This window comes from Chanos chanos, chromosome 4, assembly GCF_902362185.1.
Source record: "Chanos chanos chromosome 4, fChaCha1.1, whole genome shotgun sequence".
Lineage (NCBI taxonomy): Eukaryota > Metazoa > Chordata > Actinopteri > Gonorynchiformes > Chanidae > Chanos > Chanos chanos.
Window position 1 is genome coordinate 26291963 of NC_044498.1, and position 20347 is coordinate 26312309.

General features: G+C 42.0%; 1 protein-coding gene across 1 annotated transcript in view; it reads left to right on the top strand.

Annotated features, from left to right (window-relative positions):
• The window catches only part of gtf3c2 (general transcription factor IIIC, polypeptide 2, beta), a 33274-nt gene extending 15737 nt beyond the window's left edge, over window positions 1–17537 (top strand). Inside the window, exons 26-34 of the mRNA XM_030772210.1 lie at window positions 5900–5931; window positions 6631–6760; window positions 7571–7715; window positions 12714–12875; window positions 13058–13145; window positions 13455–13574; window positions 14155–14316; window positions 15355–15462; window positions 17307–17537. Coding sequence (XP_030628070.1) covers window positions 5900–5931; window positions 6631–6760; window positions 7571–7715; window positions 12714–12875; window positions 13058–13145; window positions 13455–13574; window positions 14155–14316; window positions 15355–15462; window positions 17307–17537 — 1178 coding nt within the window. The remainder of the gene's footprint in view (window positions 1–5899; window positions 5932–6630; window positions 6761–7570; window positions 7716–12713; window positions 12876–13057; window positions 13146–13454; window positions 13575–14154; window positions 14317–15354; window positions 15463–17306) is intronic.
• Window positions 17538–20347: the final 2810 nt, after the last annotated feature.

A 20347-nucleotide genomic window follows, 5' to 3' on the forward strand; every position in this document is an offset into this window, starting at 1 on the left:
AGGAAGCGATTTTGTATTCCCATCAGAAGAGGGCAGCAGTCACAAACATCAGTTAGATAAATAATTGGTGCTTGTGAGTCAAGCCTCTTATCTTACTTGGCCTCTACTGTCAGCATATCTGAAATGAAACATGAAAACTCAAATTCGATCTGAAATGTTACATCTCTTCTCAGAGGTATGTCTTGAAATAGTTTTGAGCCTTAGCACAAAAATTGTGAATCCCATAGATTACACATTAATGTCTTTGCGCATTAATGTCTCTGTGTAGGTTCCTATAGATTACACAATAATGTCTTTGTATGTGCTCCTATAGATTACACAATGTTTTTGCATGTGCTCAAATAGATTACACATTAATGTCTCTGTGTACACTCCCATAGATTGCATGTTGATGCCTCTGTGTATGCTCCTATAGATTACACATTAATTTCTCTGTGTGGATTCCTATAGGTTACACATTGATGTCTTTGAGTATGTTCCTGTAGATTAGAAGAAAAAGAAGTACTAATTTATTGATCCCCATGGGGAATTTTGTCATCTGTATTTTAACCCATCCTATACACACACACACTAGGAGCAGTGAGCACACACACACTAGGAGCTAGGAGCAGTGGGCAGCCACAGCATAGCACCCGGGGACCAACTCCAGTTTTTTGCCAGTGCCTTGTTCAAGGGCACTGACAGGAATATTAACCCTAACATACATATGTTTGATCTTTGATGGTGGGACCCAATGTAGACCCACGCAGACATGGGGAGAACATGCGGATTCCAAACAGATAGGATCTGGGACAGATGAAATTCAGACCCAAGACCACCTCGCTGTGAGGCAGCAGTGCTAACTACTGAGCCACTGTGCTACCAGATACACATTGATGTCTCTACATATGTTCCTACAGATTACACAAAGACACTGTCATTGTCCCCTGTGATCATTAATGTCTCTATGGGGAGTACCACCTCTATTACATTAGTCACACTATCAGTTAGTGTGTGTGTGTGTGTGTGTGTGTGTGAGCGTGAGCTGAGCATTTGCATCCTTCGAGATCTCACATCCATCACAGGAGCTGAGACAGAGAAAGAGAGAATATCCCATTCTTGAAATAATTCGTCTCTGTCCTCATACCAGAGCTGTGCACTGGGCATGTGACCAGTGCTAATGAAATGAGCCCTCATTGGTAGTAATACATTTGGTGAGCCACAGGTTCCATGGGTTCCATTGGCTCCGTGGGCCGTGGCGGTGATCTGGGGCCTCTGAATTTCTCACTGCGTGCCTGTAACATAGTGGCTCTTCATTGATCAGGACTCTGACTTAAATCATAGTCATTCTCACCAATTGGATATGACTGTTTAATAAAAGAATCACTCTGGTGTGACTTCCCTAACACACAGTGACAGGTGTTTAACTGTAGATGAACCCAAGGCTTTTTGAGAAACACGGTGTGGATTTGATTAATAGGATAGTTCTCCACTTTATCAGTCATATTCATATGCTAATATGTGCTGATCTCTCATTCAGTACCACACCAGAATAATGTCCTCTTGGAACACCAGGACACCAGTTAGCCTCGGATGTCAGCATTGTGCCTGTCAGTGCCATACAGATCTATTCAATGGCTTTGGAAAAATAGTGAAAACAGTTCCACTGCACCTACATGCAACCTCTCTGAAACGTGTTTGTTTATGCCCTAGAAAACCTCAGCTTTTGTGACGTCGTTTCTGTGTCAGCCAGGACTTGCAGGGATAACAACCACAAATTGTTCTAGCTCTTCTTGCAGTTTGTGTCATTTTTCACAAACCTCAGAATGCACTTTACCTCTGGTGATGTTTGGCATGTGACTGTAGTAGAACCAATATGGCATTTCCTCTGATTCTGTGAATCCATTCAGTTTGGTGTTTTTATGTGTGTCCTGTGTGACTGAGGACCTTCTCTTTGCTGTGGTTTAGTATACCAGAGGCTTTATGCAGTGCATCTACATTAGCCTTGTACATCAGCTAATTACTTTAATTAATTACCTCACCACCTTCCCTCATGGGTCAAAGTAGTGAATTGAATTAGATGTCACACCGTTCACTTAGAACAAATACCTGGCAGATTTTTCGGTCTTTAGGACAGAAATTAATTAACCACGGATCTGTGTTAGGAGCTAGCCTCAGGCTTTTTCTGTAGGGCTGCAGGCTTTCCTGTGGCCGGCTGTCATGTGGACGTTAAGCTACAGATGTCTAAAGTGTAAAGAGCAGGGTTACACTGGTCAAACTAAGGCATTTCCTATTTTTATCACTGTGTTCTTTTAGATTGGCTTTGAATTGCCAGTGTGAATTGAATGTTGTTCTAGGGCTGTGGGTGGGAATGGTCTCCCGTGGATCATCTCAGCCGTTCTGGGACAGTCTTCTGTCAGTGTCAGGTCCTCTCTGCAGGGTCTGCTCTGGCTGATAAGATTGCCGAGATTCGTTAATGGCCAGTGTTCATTTCTCACCACTGACATGCCCTCTCCTGCATTAGCTCCTCTCTGTTTCTCTGTTTGTTCTCGACGCATTGATCCTGCTTAAAACCTTATCGCCAGTCTAATTACAGTTCACCCAGGCTCCCAGTGAACCAGTCAGATGGAGCAGATGAAGGAAAATCTGCTCTTCACTTAAAGACTTTTCTCCAGACACCTGGAGAGGCTCAGTTTGTTAGTCGAGGTGAGGACTAGACAGAAATTGACGCTAGAGGTCACAGACTGTCGTATCTCCTTCTAGCAGTTCATTTAGCTCTCACGCTCGGAGGAGTGTAACTGCAGAGTGGTTTCTGTGCTTAGTCTGATAGCTTCTACTACAATATCTCTAATACTGAAGCTGTACATTTGAAATGTTGACTTCAGAATGTATGGAGAGTCCTGATGTGAATCTCCTCCCCTTGTGTCTGTTCCAGTAAATGGAGCTGCAGTTTTGTGCACTGACTCTCTCTGGGTACCTATAAACCAAATCTACATTTCCAATTATGACCCTTTTCATTATGAATTTAAATGTGGTCACTTGACTACCTCCCCGCGGTACCATGGCAGCAGCGTCTCCTTTGCGAATGTTGTCTTCCTGTTGACAGGCCAAGATTCTGTGTGCCCGAGGCAGGTGAGGATAGAGGACAGACAGCTGTGCTCACTGCCTGCTGGTTTCCAGCCAATAAAAAGCCCTCAGGCAGGCGACACCCATCGCTTACCGCATTGTGGTATTACTGCTCTGTTATGGAGTTCACTCTGCCCTCATACTGTGTGTATCTCTGCACCCAGACATTTATTTGAATATATATGCCCATCACCATACTTCTATGGCTGCATAAATAGTTTCTTATTTTTAATCCCATTATTTCCCAATTTAGTCAAAGCCAAATCCCTAAGTACTCCTCATCACCCAGATCCCTCCCACACTGGCAGGGGAGGGCGTAGATTACCACATGTCCCCTCCACTACATAGGATGTCACCAACAGCTTCTTTTCATCAAACCATAGAGCACTTTTCCATGAAGCCATCAAGTACATGGATTTACGCGCTTCGCTTCTCAAATCTGCATGCCCCTGACCAACCAGTGACCAACTAGCATGGTGGAAGGACTTGGCTGTATCAACTCAGAGCAGAACATGTGCTGGTATTCTAGTTTTACCACTCTCAAGTCGTTCCTAAATTGTTACGTGTGCGTCTTTTGCTATGTTGTATCCAATTAGCATCCTGAAGATTTAAATTAGCCATCAGTTAGTCAGTGAAATAGTTAGTTCATTAAGAGGGGAGTAGTCTGAGGGACTCCCTGTAAAAGATGTCGGTGTTTAACGGCGTGGTGTCACCTGTGAGGTTTCGAATGAACTGTGTACTGTTGTTTTCACAAGCTCCAAACACAGTATTACACAGTTTAATTACCCCACCACTGCCAGGTCTGCCAGTGGCAAATCTTAAACCAAACTTTGTCTCGCCAGTAGTTGAGAATGAGCTTTCTATTACAGCTGTAGCACAATTACTCCCGGAGATAGATAGTAATTGGCAAAAAGGCAAAAAAGGGTGGGGAGGCATTCTCAAATGCACATGGAAACTCATGCACCAGCTTAAGTCTGTGCATTGTCCTGGGAGTGTTTTGCACAGATAATTATAAATAGCTTTTGTCGTGAGTGAGAGCATGTCTCGTAAAAGGAGGGAAATCGAGCCTTGCTTGGCGGAGATAATTTACTAACTCGTTGCCATCAGACGAGGATCTATAATTGAAATGACAAAAAAGATGCATCGCTACGCAGCTGTTAGTGTTTGAAGCCATGAATTTCAGCCTAGTACCTGACACCGTTTTCCCCTGGGGCTGTCAATCACAGAGGGCTCAGTCAGCCTGTGGGGTAGGGCTCCTGGGTCCAGCCGTCTGCCCCAGTGCAGGAATGAGTGGACGCGTGGCACAATGTTGAATCAACTGTATCGACCCCAGTGCCTGCATGACTGTGGACATGAAGTGCTGTAGCCTTATATTTCTGCTGCTCTCTCACTGAATCTCACTGTTTCAAAATACCATCACCTCTCCAGTCTAACGGCTTAGAATAGAAAACCAAGGGACAATTTAGTTTTAGCTTTTGTTTCTGTGTCATATAGTTTGTGCTTTGTACAATGATCTGTACTGAGTTTTGTTTATTTTGTTTCTGTGGTTTTTCCTTGGTGTTACTGGGAATTCGTATATAGTATTCCAAAGATGTAAATGTCTCCTGCTCAGTAAAGATGATTAAATGCTTCTTCACACACACTCAAGATCATTCTGTGAAACTGATTTTAGATGTGTTTTGATGTGTCTAAATTTTAGTGTCTTATAGCATTGGTCTGTTAAAATGGAAAAAAATGCCCAGTTTTCCTTCATATGGCTGTTTCTTCTCTGCCTGCTGAGTAGCTATGTGGGTTTGTCCAAAGCATGTGACAGATTTATTGATTGTCTCAACATTAATCCTTATCCATGAGGTTTTAACATTCTCAGAGTGCATATCTGAGGGGGGCCAGGGGATGAATTGGTTCAGACTCAGTTCAGTCAAACTTCCATTGAGCTAGTGCTGTGATATTTTCACAGACAGAGTGTTTTGCTCTAGAAAGCACTGCCTGCAGTCCTGTTCCTGTCGCTTGGACGTACAGACCCTGTCCTGACCTTTCTCCTTTTTTAACCCTTTTTAAGCCTTTTTTTTAAGCCTTTCTGCGTGGGTAAAGAGTGCCTTTGGGCAGGGCTGTGGTGAGGTGACAGAGGCAGGGGAAGGCAGGCTTCCGAGTGTTGTTGGGGATAAATAGTGTCATGTCCTTCCTGTGTGATAAAGCACCGCGGTTTCTCGTCACATCCATAACAAAGAGCAGATGCTGCCAGACAGTTTGACAGCAGCTCGATCCTCTTTGTCTGCCTCACTTTTTCCCCTTAAAAGACAAAATGACCTTAAAGAGACATACTGCTGCCATCCGATTTTCTCCTGTGCCCCCATTACCGCTGCCTGCTGAGGGAGAACTGCTCTCTTGGATTGACCCTCTGCTTGGTTTCCAGTGCAGGCCTGAGAGAGACATGCCTCCTTTATGTATGAAGTGAGATTGAATAGTGTTGAGCGATATAAAAACACGCCAGTGGAAATTTGACCTGCATGACGTACCATGTGTAATTTTAATTTTGAGACTCAAACTCAGTCTGTCAGTTAGTGTGAAGTTTCACGGGGTCTGCGGCTGCCTGTGACGTTGGTGCATAGTGTTTGAGATGGAGTGTGCTAGTGCATGGATGTTAGACACAGTTCAGCTCAGTAGACACTTCTACCCTCAGCTCTGATCTTTCTCCTTTCATTCTGTGTCTCTGATAAGTATATGGCCAAATACAAGAGTTATAGTTATCCTATCTTGTTGATAAAGACTGTTAATGTATGCCCTCCCCCCGCAGGAGAGATGAGCCCAGAGCCTCCGATATGCCAGGTAAGTCAGTAACCATTTTGCTGTTGCATTTTCGCAGATAAGACTGCAGCTTATGGCCCTGCACATGAATTATCATTTCATGAAGGGAATCACTCATAAGAAAAGCATGCCTACCTTTCTCCTCACCATCACTGCTCTCCTCCCAGCCCCAGTGCTTCCTCCACATGCGTGCTGTGCTTTTCATTTCACAGCTGAAGTGGCATGGCGTAGCTCTGCTCGTCTGGTTGACATTTATTGGATCATTTTACGTGTGCCTGATGTGGTTTATTTATTTATTTATTTTTGAAAATTAGCTTTCTGCTGAAAATGTAATCTCAAAGAAAATTGGCCCCAGTATTGCAAAAATGGCAGCTGTAGCTGAAGTCCCAGTTGATGTTAACACAGAGTTGATGGTCATCTTTGTTTGTTAATGTAATGTGGTGTTACTTTTCTACAGTGTTTCAGGCTGGGTAAGACATGGCTTTCTCTCAGTTACACAGAGCACCCGCTCTCACCGCTTATCACCAGTTATCACAGAAAAAGCAAATGCCAGATTACTGTGAGCACAGATTATTACTGGGTTGCAGTTTTACCTGTGAACAATTAGCAATTAAAGGGTCTTTTTTAAGACAATATGTTGGTTACCTTTTTTTGTAACTGTCAGCACTGCCTCATGTCATGTGTGTGTCTGCGTGTGTCTGTGTGTGTGTGTGTGTGCAGGTGAAGTGTGTAGTAAAGCTGAAACTGGGCTCCCTCCAGGCAGAACAAGATAGCCAGAGCGGACAGTGCTTTGCGCTGGACTGGTTACCAGTTAAACCACACAATATCCTCGCTGCTGGTTTCTATGATGGTATATATATATCACTAACTCATACCGCGCAAACACACATGAATTTTACACATTACTGCAGACTTATTAAATGAATAGAGGAGCAGCTGAAGTGAAGGTACACAAAGTAAAGAAGCTTCCAGAAGACAGCCATCACATACTGACTGTCATAGGATCAAAGAGCTCCAGCCTCGATCAGCAGACTGCAGTGATTCAGAAGTGATCATTTAGGGTTCATAATGAAGCACAGAGACTGAAGTGGTGATAGGGTGAGGGAGGGCATGTGTATGGCAGTCAGTCAGTGAGCTCTGTTAAAATGACAGACACTGATACCTAATTCTTAAATTGCAATGACTTTAATGTGGCTTTTGTTTGTTTCAAGTTTCAAGTGTTTGTGTGTCCTTAGCGACTTGACATTTATAAAGAACTAGATTAACATGGAGTTTTGGGGCTTGATTTTGCCTTCACACCAGTGACCACATTTGTTACATTTAAAAACAAATGTATCTTTAGTCAGTTAAAATTCTCCTTTAGCTTAAGGATTACTCTGTGGGCTTTTAGCATTTAAACATATCAAAGTCTAACTAAGGCTGGTTGCGTGGAACCTAAACTCTAAGAGCTAAAAGCACCCGGAAGATTTTTTTTATTTTGAAGAGGGGTATGTATTGAGGCATTGTTTGCATTTATAATGTAAGATATCTTATGAAGTCTGACAGCAGAAATATCTTTTGAGTTAGGAGTGCTAGCCTGAGGTCAGACGGTGCTTTGTCGTGTATGAGGATCAGCATGGCTGTGTATGGTTCATGTCCTTTATCTCTGGTTCTGTGTTAGGTATGGTGGCCCTGTGGGATTTGACCACGAAATCTCTCTTGCAGCGGGTCAGGGCTCTAGACCAAGGCGTCACTCTGTTCCCGTACCACTGCTTCATCGCCCACGACAACCTGGTCCGCAGCCTCAGCTGGTGCAAGGCTTCTGGGTGAGAGTCCTTAGTGGGAGGCAGTCTGTCCATTCAAACGTATTCATCCGTAATCATCCATTCACATGTATTCATCTGTAATCTTCCAGTCGCACGAATTCATCCGTAATCATCCAATCGCATGAATTCATCCGTAATCATCTGTTTACACAGATTCATCCGTTCACACGAATTCATTCGATAATCATCCGTTCACATGTATTCATCCGTAATCATCCATTCACACGTATTCATCTGTAATCATCCGTTCACATGTATTCATCCGAAATCATCCGTTCACATGAGGCACTTTCGCACCGGAGGAACTTTTCATAGTTCTTAGAACTGTTGGAGAAAGTACCCCCTTTTTCGCGTGTTCGCACCGCAGGAACTTAGAACGATTTTAGTTCTAAGAACGCCGTTTTGAGGGGCTTTTTTAGCCCCTACTCCAGGGTAGGTACTTTTGCAGCACAATAGGAACCTTGTGACGTAGGTGTACAGCCATTGGTCCAGACGCAGGTATACGATGATTGCAACCGCCATTTTTTAAAGATCCGTGCAAAATATAAAGTCTTAGAACGTATTTCATTTAGCTTTTGATATTCATGTCTCAAAATGTCTGGAATTGTAGGAGGGGGCACATAGTTTTTATGTTTTATTTTACCGGTTTTTTATATCCCCCAACAATGACCATTTTACAACGTCCAATGTATATTTGTACATTGAAGATGTAGCGTACACTCCGCTTCGGTAGGTGCTTGTGTGTCCGCTTGTGTGGCTGTGATCCGCATTTTAACCTAAAATAAGAATGTGTTTATCCAGCTTACGATTTTAGGGCTACGGCGGGGAAAAAGGGGAAAAAAAAAAAAAAAAAAACACGATGCCGCGAGCAAGGGTCAGGCACAAGCGCTATGCTAGCACCCGAAAAGTACTATGCCCATTAAGTCATTCACTGCTACTGCGGTGGTAAATGCATAAATGCATTGGTAAATTATTTTCTCCATTGGACTGGGTCTATCGCCATACAGTTTTATTTTCGTTAATGAGAAGGCAGTTATAGGTTATCTAATGTGCAATCAATATTTCTGTCATTCAAATTCAATAAAACTCATTGCGTATACTGTAGTCTAGTTTGTCGATTTCTTTTGCCGCAGTAATGGTTCTTTTTTTCCTTTTGGAGGTATTTAAAAGGTCTTAAAAGTCATTAAATTTGTACTTCAAAATGTGCAGCTATCCTGGTTAGTCATAAACAACAGCTCTTAGCTGCTGTACCGTCGGCCGGCTTACGTCACTTCAGCGTTCCTACTGGCGGTGCGAAAGCAAACAGAAAAAAGACCCTAGAACGAATGTAGTTCTAGGGGAAGCTCCACAGGGGGTAGTTCCTATCGAATTAGACCCTAGAACTGTTCGGTGCGAAAGCGCCTATGTATTCATCCGAAATCATCCATTCTCTCCATTCTTATATGTTTGTCCTGATTTGTTTTGTTCATCCTCAGTTTGGACGATAAGAACATTCTTTCGTCTAAATAACCAGAAGAAAGAATGCTCTTTCTTCTATTAACTAAACTTACTTTCCTCTGTCGATGTAAATATAGTGACTGTGTGGTAGTGTCAGAATGAATTGTTAATTATACTGATAGTCCAAAACTGAAATGTAAATACAGTTATAGACACTGGAGTTGTTCTTCAGCTTTTTTGTTTTAATTAAGTGGAGTGCTTACTTGGCTTGTGAGTTGTCTAAAGATTTTTCATCGTTAGATGCCATGCTGTGTGTGTGTGTGTGTGTGAGCCTGTTGTAAGTACATTGCAGGTCTCTTGGTGAGCTCATTAGTGTTTACAGCTCTCGAGGGAGTTGGCGCTAGAATACATTGCCTAAGGTTGTCAGTGATCTGCTAGGAACACAGCTCATTTTCTCATTGGTGGTTGGAAATTGGAGGAAATGCTTATTTGGGAATGATTTTGGTTTAGGGGTGGAATTTTATGGAACTGAGTGGGTTAGTAAAGAGTGTTTGAGGCCCTTAACTATGGAAAGTCTGTAACTATAATAAAAGGTGATATCTCAGCTATAATGTTAAATTCTTGCTGTAAATTTATGTTGCATTTAAAATGCATATTTCATCTTTAATAATAATCTACTACACAGATAAGCTGAGAAGGCATGTGAAGTTCATGTGTTTTATATGTGATTGTGTTTTGGACTTGTGCAGGGCTGGTTCTGCTGCATTGCTGGAGGCATTACCATTCAGATTGCATAGCTGTATGACTTTATCTTCTCACTCTGCTACAGCACAGAGCCATGAGAGCAAAGCACTGACCTTACACCCAGCCACTGTGAGACTCCACTGAACAGCATTAGAAAAGCTCATTTGGGAAATGAAATGCCATCATACCCTCTACAGGGGAGCAGAGAAGTCACGCATACACACATTCTCACAGAGATGTCAAGCGTAGCGCAGCTTTTCTCTCAGAATGTAAAGGTGTTGATCTCAAAGGCTAATACAAAAGCCATTTTCTTTCTCGAACACACACACACACATACGCATGCAAACACACACACACACACACACATACAGAGCAATCAATGCTAGACATTCTCATTCAGACTATACACAAATATGTGGTTGTTTGCTCAGTTTGTGCTATCCACACATGTTTATAGGAAAACTCTATTTCAAAGGTATTGTTGACTTCTTATTAGTTACTCTGTGGACACACACACACACACAGGGTATGTAGCGTATATTATAGGACAGCCATGAGTTTAACAGATGGCTGAAACAGGAGTAGCAGAGTAGAGATGAAATCACAAAGTGTGTGTGTGTGTGTGTGCAGGCGCACATGTGTCTGTGTGTTTGTGTGTGTGCACACATTTGTGTGTGTGTATGTGTGTGTGTGTGTGTGCGTGCACGAATCTGCATGTGTGCGTGTCTGTGTATATCTGTCCATGCGTTACTATGTGTATCTGTTTATCTGTGTGTGTCTATGTCTGTGTGTGTGTGTGTGTCTGTGTGTCTGTGTGTGTGTCTGTGTGTCTGTGTGTGTGTGCGTGTGTCTGTGTGTGTGTGCGTGTGTCTGTGTGTGTGTGTGTGTGTGTGTGTGTGTGTGTGTGTGTGTGTGTATGTGTGTGTGCATGTGTCTGTCTGTGTGTGTCTGTGCATGTCTGTGTATCTGTGTGTGTGTGTGTGTGGGCGTGCGCATACGTGTGTCTTGGGGGGATGTACGACTGAGGGGCAGGAGACATTTTGTGAGTCAGTTCAGTCTGGACTGATCTGAATGATGGTGGTAAAGACTTTTTCAATCATTTTTAGACTCCTGTCTACGGTTCCATAGCTTCTTTATGTCCTCACTTTCCTCCATGGTTTTATGCCCCTGAGCTTTAAGGAGAATAAAATCTCTCTCTCCTCAGAGCCTGTTGAATGGACAGAAAGTATGCAGGCACGTCTGTGTATGTGCACACATGCACACGCACGCGCGTAAACAGACACACACACACACACACACACACAGACACAGACACAGTCACGGTCATAACAGTACTTACGCCACACATGCTGCATCACTTTTCCATCCTCATTATGAACTCATGAACTCATGTCCTTTGATTCTAAACTTTGTTTACAATCTTACATCATAAGTCATGAACACTTGCATCGTTAATTTAGGTATAAGGACTACAGTGTATTGCCCAAGTTCAGGTTCATACATGACATAATATATAATGTTTAATCACACACAAAATGTTTGTAATCTGTTAGTGTACTCCAAAGAAAACAGTTATAACACCCAGCTTAGGCACACATCAGCAAACATTAAAAAGGCATTTGAGTTTGACATACTGAGATATCCTGAAGGATTGTGAATGGAGATGAGCTTTCAGTGCTAAGAGTAAAGCCTAATGGGTGTGTGTATGTATATGCTCTGACTGCATGGCACTGTGCTTTAATATGGTAGTTATTGTCTTGTTAATAGTTCTGTACAATGATGATGTCAAATGTCAGGGGTTTCCTGACTAGACTTATTGTAAGATGAACGTGTGTGTGTGTGTGTGTGTGTGTGTGTGTGTGTGTGTGTGTAAAACAGCCATGACAGCTCTGTGGAAGCAGATTTACCACCACTTGTAAGGTGGTGAATCCCATCTCTCACACTGAGGAGAGTAAATCCACACATTCTTCAAACCCTCTAACACAGTCAGTCACACCGTTAACAGAGCAGAGAGGACTATGCGAGCAAGGCAGATGAAATAACAATGACCTGAGATACACACATACATATTCTTCACACTCAAGTTCCTACACTGAGTCTAGTCAGAAAGCCTTGACCTCATACAACCAGAAACATAATAAAACAATAACAGCAATATAAGCATTTGTTTTTTGCCATGGTGCCTCTTAGTAACAGCGTTACCAAGTAGTTATAAACCATCATAAACGATATGAAAATAGATATGACTTGGAGGAGACTTTGACATGGACTTGCGGAGGGAGGTTGGGCGACCATTCGTCTCCATCTGTGTGAGTGAGTTTGACTGGGTGTAGATGACGGGGAACGGTGATGGAGACAGACTGCTGCTGTCCTCCCCACCCCTCCTAATCTCCGTCTGACTGGGGACTTGCCCATCCTGCTCCATGCCTGATCTGAGATCTGTCGGGAGCAATTTGAAAAATGAACTCACCTGTGACGGATGCTTAATGGGGAACATGGCCAAATTCATTCTCAACTCACAGTGATTTTTGCTGTTGATCTCCTCTGAGTTAGTGTTATTGCAAAAACTCTAACGTTGCTCACAGCTCGCAGGCTATGTGAATTCAAATTTGATTCAAAAGTTACCTATTCAAAAAAAAACAAAACAGAAAAAGTGCATATAGATATAAAAGGGATAGATAAACTTATATTTGAGATACATATATTTGATCTAGAGGTCGCACTTCAGTGTGAGCACATCTGTCTGTCTGTGTCCATGCAGAGAAAATGTCTTCGTACAAAACGTTGTGTTTTTAGCCGTGTTCCTGTCGCATGCAGAGATCTCTTGGTTACGGCAGGAGAGGACCGTACAGCGAAGATCTGGAACGTGAAGAAGAGCCACGCTCCGCTGACAGAGACCAGACGTTACATGCCCACAGAGGTGGAGTGGCCTCTGCTCTGGTCCGGCTTTGTCCTGGCTCAGGAGTGCTGCTACGCCACGTGAGTCCTCACTCTTTCTCTGACTCACTATCTGTTCTCACTGACTCTCCCTTCTTCCTCTCTCCTTGCTCCCTTTTTTCCTTCCTCTAATGTCTTTCCATATCCTTTCGTTTTAAAGGAAACCAACAAAAAGCAAACTGTTTAAAGCGTTAACATGTGGGTTTTTACTGTCTTGTCTTTAGACCCGGGCAGCATGGGATCCATTACATAGACTCAGGGTACTATGGCTTCAAACCGTACATCATGGGTCCACGCAAGGCCACAGCATGGGTAACAACTCCAGCTTAGAGTAATACACATGTTTAGTGACATCACGAGTGGATATCCAGTGGTTGTCACAGCATTCTCATCAAGATAGTCAAAGACATAAACTCTGAACTGTCAGCAAAAAGCTTCCTTTGCTTCAGTGGAACCTCCATGTTATATTAGCTGCCTTGGTGGCTTCATTGTTTTCCTCCGTGATACCAGTGTCCCTTTCTTGCCTTTGTTCTCTTTGTTACGCTGTAAGGCTAATGCTGGCCTTGGGTCTCTGTCTGAGAACTACAGCATCACAAGGTCTCTCTGCCCTCTCTCTTTCAGAGTATCTCTTTCTCTAACTGGCTGAGCTGCTGCGCTATGGTCGACAACATTGGGGAGTTGGTCGTTGCCTTGCTACCTGATCTCACAAACAACCCCAACAACCTGAGACGCAAGAGATTTGTAGGTTCTACTACAACTTTCATTACATTACGTCATTATGAATCCAAACCACAGAGTGGTTATGAGTCTTTTATCCGTCCATTTCAAATGTTCAGTCATCTTACACCAGCTTCAGACAAACATCATAAGACTCTCTTACTTCTTCAGCTGTAAGCTGTCCCCTTGCTGGCATGGGCCTGTGCACCCCCCTGTGCACCTGGTTCTGACAACTCAGTCACATCCAAACACAGAATAAACAGTAAAACACTCAGTCACACCCAAACACACAATAAACAGTAAAACACTCAGTCACACCCAAACACACAATAAACAGTAAAACACTCAGTCACACCCAAACACACAATACACAGTAAAACACTCAGTCACATCCAAACACACAGAAAACATCAAAACTTTCAGTCACAAGTCAGACACAGCTTAAACACACATCATACCTTAAAACACTAACAAATGATATCTGTGAACAGAGCAGCAAATCATGCTATATGTTCTTCAGATGGTATACTTCAGAAAGACATTCATTTTCAAGTAGAGATTTGAAAACCAGGGCTAATCTGCTTGTCTTTGAATTTCTCCTCAGCCGGTGAGCAGGACTGAAATGGTCCAGTTACAGTCCAGTCAGAGGGCATCAGAGGGAGAGACCAGTGACCATACAGACCATATTAATGGCCCCGATCAGGAACCACAGACTTACAGAGGGGCAGTGAAGAAATACTACCTCCGTTTCCATGACATGGACCTGGTGAGAGACAGGAGTAGATTTCATTCTTACACTAATGTCTGTAGCTCTCTGTCTGCTAATGGAGAAAGTGAGGAGACATTTGACTATGAGCAGCATTAGCACTTTTCACATGCCGTCAGACCACCCCTCTGCCCTCTGAATAAGCCCAAGGCTTGTTTGTGTGTGTTTGTGTGTGTTTGTGTGTGTGTTTGAGTGTGTTTGTGTGCACATATGTGTGTGTGCGTGTGTGTGTTTGTCTGTGCACATACGTGTGGTCATGTGTGAGTATATGTGTTTGCGTGCGTGCGTGTGTGTGTGTTTGCGCGTGTGTGCCCTTTCCCACACGACATTACCCACAGGCCAATGAAAGTGAACTAAAAGCAGGGTCAGTTTTTTGCTTGTTTGTTCTGTTTTGTTCTTTAAATTTGTGTTTTATAGCCTGAGCCCTTTCCCAGATTCACCTGTGAGGTAGCCAGGCTCCTCCCTCTGACACAGCCTTGTCTCCAGGCCCGTGTGATGATTAAGAGTTGCACCCTTCATTATTTTAAAAAATGCACCCACCCCCCTTTTGGTTGTGATATTCCATCTGCTCCTCTTTATCTCTCTCTCTTTCCTCCCCCATCCCTCTAACACAGCCCACTGCACACGCACATTATCCACAACCCCCTTGGCTCTTGGGCTCTGCACACGTCTGTGGTCATGATATCTGTGACAGGAAGTCTTAAGAGAGAAAATGTCTTTTGATTCTCGGCTAATTGAATTCACCTCCAAATAAAAGGACACACACACACACACACACACACACACAGACACTCTCTCAGTTCAGAGGAGTGTGTTGTTGGTGCTGCAGAGGTAGTCAGAGTAAACAAACTCAGTGGCAGTTGAGACCTGAAAGCTCTTACAAGACAGAGGTTTGCATTATTTTTCTTTCACCCTTACATTTCTACTGTGTAGAGATACTGTAGATGCAAAACTATGTACATATTATGCTGATTGAAAATGAAAAACGTACTTAGTAGTTAATAAGCTAGCCTACCATATTTCATTTCTGTCTTGTAGAGGAATTTTAATAAGTACCAGGACAGGCCGATTGTGAAGCACCTGCATGCCACAGAGACTAAAGGTTGTCTGGCCCTGGACCGCACGCCTCTGAACGCCCTCTACAAGGTAAACACCCCCTCAGCCTGCTGCCTTCACCCCAGCTTTTTTATCAAAGGAGATCACTCGGCATGCAATACAATTATGATTTTGTTTTTTGTTCTCACTGTGATTTAATTAATGATTTTTATGTTTTGAGCTTATGAATGGCATAATATTGAGATGGTTCTTTATGAGCAGGTTTTGGCCACTATGACATGGTGACACGTTTAGGTTCAATTGCAGCCTGTCATGATGGCAGTTTTTGATTCATTTTTGATAAAAATTTGTGGGGAGAAAAACTGTCAAAATATGATTAGGTTACATCTCTCAACTCTAGTTTTCACTGTTGTTTCCTCCCTTTACATGTTTACTGCATGCAGTACCTGTGTGTTAGTTTGGCTCACCTGTGTGTTAGTTTGCTTCACCTGTGTGAGCCTTTGTTGTTTTCTGTGGTGGTTAACTCTCTGAAGCTCCTGCCAGCCGGCCCACGACAGAGTGTCTTCCCAGCTCATTTACATAATTCAGCCTTTCACATGGCTGAGTGGGCTTCTCTCTGGATCAGCCCACTGGCCCATGGGTTTGAGTAATCTGGCCAGATGATCCCAGTACAGAAACACCCTCCAGTAAGAGTGCATGTGTGCACATACACTACTACTGTACACAGGCAAGGATGGGCAAAACATATAACATAAGAATGTAATGCGCAAGAAAAATTTGAAAATTGTGTTAAAACAACTAATTTGATTGGATAAGACGAAATGTAATAATAAATAATTATTACAGAATAATAATGAAACTTTATTCAAATAACAAAAGTAGTATCATAACAAATTGTATTATTTTAAAATGGTCTATAAATTAGAATAAGAAGAACCTCAGTGGCCTGGTTCTTTGCCAAATTTGTGAAATGTTCAGTGTTCAGTTTTTTTTCCCCCCAAAATCACACCTAATGCCATATTTTTGCTTTGGCAGGCTAAGTAATGCAGTGTAAGTGCCATGACCTAGGTGTAATAGAGAGAGAATGAGTGTGTGTGTGTGTGCGTGCATGTGTGGGAGAGTGTGTGTGTGTGTGTGTGTGTGTGTGTGTGTGTGTGTTCACAATAGAGACGGACAGAAACTAACGGTCTGTAAAATGAGGAAAATGTCATACTGAGTCTCTGTTGTGAGAGGTCTCCGGGGGGCGGGGGGGGCAAGCCTAGACAAAGAAACATGTATTTTCTTATATACATCTCTTATATAATAGTTAAAGATCAATTTTTCAGTGTTGTTGTTTTGTCTTTGTTTTTCTTTTTTAAAAAATAATGATTGTGTGTGAGTTTTGTTTTCTTCATTTTTTGTTACGAGTACAGTTTTAAAATATAACCCTGGTGGTATCCTGTACGAGTACAGTTCCAGTTCATTGAGCTCACCGAGCTGACCACTCTGTGTTAGAGGTGACAGGACCTTGGATCAGCTGTGACTTCAGTGTTCTGCTTACAGTGCCATTTCTCTTCCCTCTAATGCTTTTCTGTCATATTCAAAATCAGCCTGCAGCTCTGTAAAGCATTTTAATAAATGAGCTTACAGCTCTGTAAAGCATTTTTAATAAATGAGCTTACAGCTCTGTAAAGCATTTTTAATAAATCAACCTAAAGCTCTATAAAGCATTTTTAATAAATCAACCTACAGCTCTGTAAAGCATTTTTAATAAATCAACCTACAGCTCTGTAAAGCATTTTTAATAAATCAGCCTACAGCTCTCTAAAGCATTTTTAATAGCTGGAATGACTGAGAAATGGTTTGTAATATCATATGTAATATGAGTATAATGTGTGTGTATGGGTGTGCGTGTGTGTGTGGGTGCATGTGTGTATATGTATGTGTCTGTGCAGGTCCGTATGAACCCAAACATGATGGCCCACACATGGCTGTTGTCTGCAGGCCAGTCTGGTCTGGTTCGGGTCCACTGTATCCAGGGTATGAAGAGTTCTTACACGCATAAGCTGGTCCAGGAGAGCCAGGTCCACTTCAGTGCCATGTTCCCGTCTCAGGATCCTGAGTCCAGTCAGAACACAGTGACTGCTGTACATCATTATACTGCTGAGACAGTACGGGTTCTTTAGTGTGGAGCTCCGTACACACATATACATGCTCACACACGTATATACATGCTCACATGCATACATACACATATACACACGTTTACGCACACACACACACATATGCACACACTTACAATGATACACACACACACACACACACACACACATGCAGAAGGAGACGAGATGCTTCAGAATGTCAGAGAAGAGATGAAGACACCAGGAACGGGCCAGGCTGAGGCCTCTTGTAGTACTTAATCTAACCTCATTTTTAAATGCTAATTTATTCTTTGGACTGAAAAATGCACTATTTTGGTATGCCACAGAAGTGAGTGGAGGTTTTTATATTTTAACGTTATTTTTATGTATGATACAGAGCTGTCAGTGTGGATTAACATAGCACATTTGACCAACATAGACTTGATCTTTTTTACATATGATCCAGTGTGTTCAGTTTCTTCTTTTTGTTTTTTGTGGGTTTTTTTTAATTTTTGGTTTTTTTGCCTCTTGCTGCTCAGTGTCTCTTATATCTCAGATTTTATATTGTTGTTTCCCTGAACCTCAGAGTCCTCAATTAAACCCTTCGGTCTTTTATTTAGAACTGAGCTTTTCTCTGTCTCTCTCTCTCTCTGTCTCTCCCTCACTCTCTCTCCATCTCTCTTTCTTTTCTTTGCACTGTGTGTATGTGTAAAGACATGATGACCGTGTAGAGTGTATATTTGACAGTGTTTGGGTGCTTATGGTCAGGCTTCATTCTCAGGACTTTATCTTTGAGGTTAAGACACAACTTTGCCTGTAATGTCCAACTGCACATCTCTCTCATCAGAGATGTCCATTACACTGTTGGGTACTGTAGACCTGGAAATTGTGTTGAGTTTTATCAAATATTATGGCTTTTTGCCTTTGTTAAAGGAATCCACAGGTGTACAGTAACTGCTTTGTTAAAGGAATCCACAGTTGTACAGTGACTGCAGAATAGACAGATGTCTAATTGCAGGAAGTTCAGATATCTAACACATGTTGGAATCAAAGATTGCATTGATCACTGTTAATGTTTATTTGATGTATTGGTTTTTGAATTCATAAATATAGATTTGTGTGCAAACTCTGTAGTGATGTTGATTTGTTCTGGGCCAGTGAGGAGCACACAGGACAGGGATCTGGGTGTGGATTTGGACAGAAGCTGAGGGAACTCCTTTGCTACCTTTGCTGCGGTAATGTTGTCATGGAGTCCTGGAGCGTTGGCCAGCACACCTGAGCTGTTCCCTCGTATTTCACTGTCTAAATTAGCCCAGAGTGGAGGGCATTTGTCGCTGGTGTTACTGATCTGGAGACAGGCCAGTCAGATTAATGCTGATTAATGATTTCCATAAATGACATCCATAAGTATGTTTAACGGCACGCTCCCAGGTTCCTGTATTGGATTTCAATACAGGAGGTAATTTAAGGAATCTCTGTGCGTGTACCATCATCCTAAGCTCGAGCGCTTGCTTTGCAGGCTTTGCTGTAGCAGAGAGACTGCCTTGTTTGACTTCTCTTTAACACAAACAGAGACAAACCTGATCAGTCTACTGAGAAAGGCAGAGGTCTGTGAATGTGGTGGGGGTTTGTTTTGAGTGTTAAATTTTGAAATTTTACTGTAAACATTTTTCTGTCCTTTTAGGAATATGGAAAAATTAGTCAAGTGACAGCATAACTTTATTGCATTTTACAAAATTCAAAACCATTCACATACATTGAGATATAAATTAGATATCAAATGCTAATGGCTTCTTAGAGACACCAGCGATCTGATTACATTACATATATGAATACCATAAAACATTTACTCATAGAACTTTAGACTTTATACAATAAGCAAATTTATATACACATCCACAAAGTTTTGACAGCAAAACAAGAATATTTACAAATATCACAGTACAACACAGAACTCTGACACATTGCACAAAGAGACAGACCAAGCCAGACATACAACACTGTTCTACATGGAGTTTTATTTGCATATCTGACTAAAACCAAGCTGACTTTTGAATTTTTGGCTAATCTGACCCGGCACATTAGTTTTATGGTATCTAAACATTCAAACCCCAATTCCAACAAATGCTTAAAACTGATCTTGGATTTACAGAAATGTCACCCCATTCTCTCTGCTCACAGTTGGATGTTAGCACAAACACTCATACTTTCTTGTGTTTACTTTATAAACCTTTTTTGTCCTTGTCTTCCATAAATTTTTATAATTAATGCGGAACATAGTGTGCCAACCTCATTCCAGTCCATAAACCATTTCAGAAATGTACTGGAAGCTATGCATGGTTCTGCATTTAGGGGGGGGGGGGGGGGGTGGCTGCCACATTTATGCACTTACATCATGGTTGTACAAATGACCTGATCATATTTACAATTAAAATATATTTTCCTTTTATCAAAAGTGAGAAAAAATATATAGATTTTAATGAGGATACTTTCATAAGAGTGAGGTCTTCGGTTGGGTAAACCACAAGAGTGATTGGCAGTCAGCTTCAGACTCGCACAACTGAACAAAACAAACACACATGCATTTATTTCTGGACTCCTCTTAAGAATGTGTCCTTTTTTAACAACGTTGCTGTGCAGGTTACAACAATATTTTATCAAAACACACAAGCAATAAAACACCACAATTGTGAACATTATATGTTTTTCTTAGTTGAACTGAGCAAATTCTCTGCTTTCTCTCTTTGCTATAATTGGCACTGATCACATTCTTTATATCTGCTATATATATCTATGATCAATGGATGATTTTTATTTTTAAGTTCAAGTGTTGCTGCTAGAGAAAGGTGCAAAAC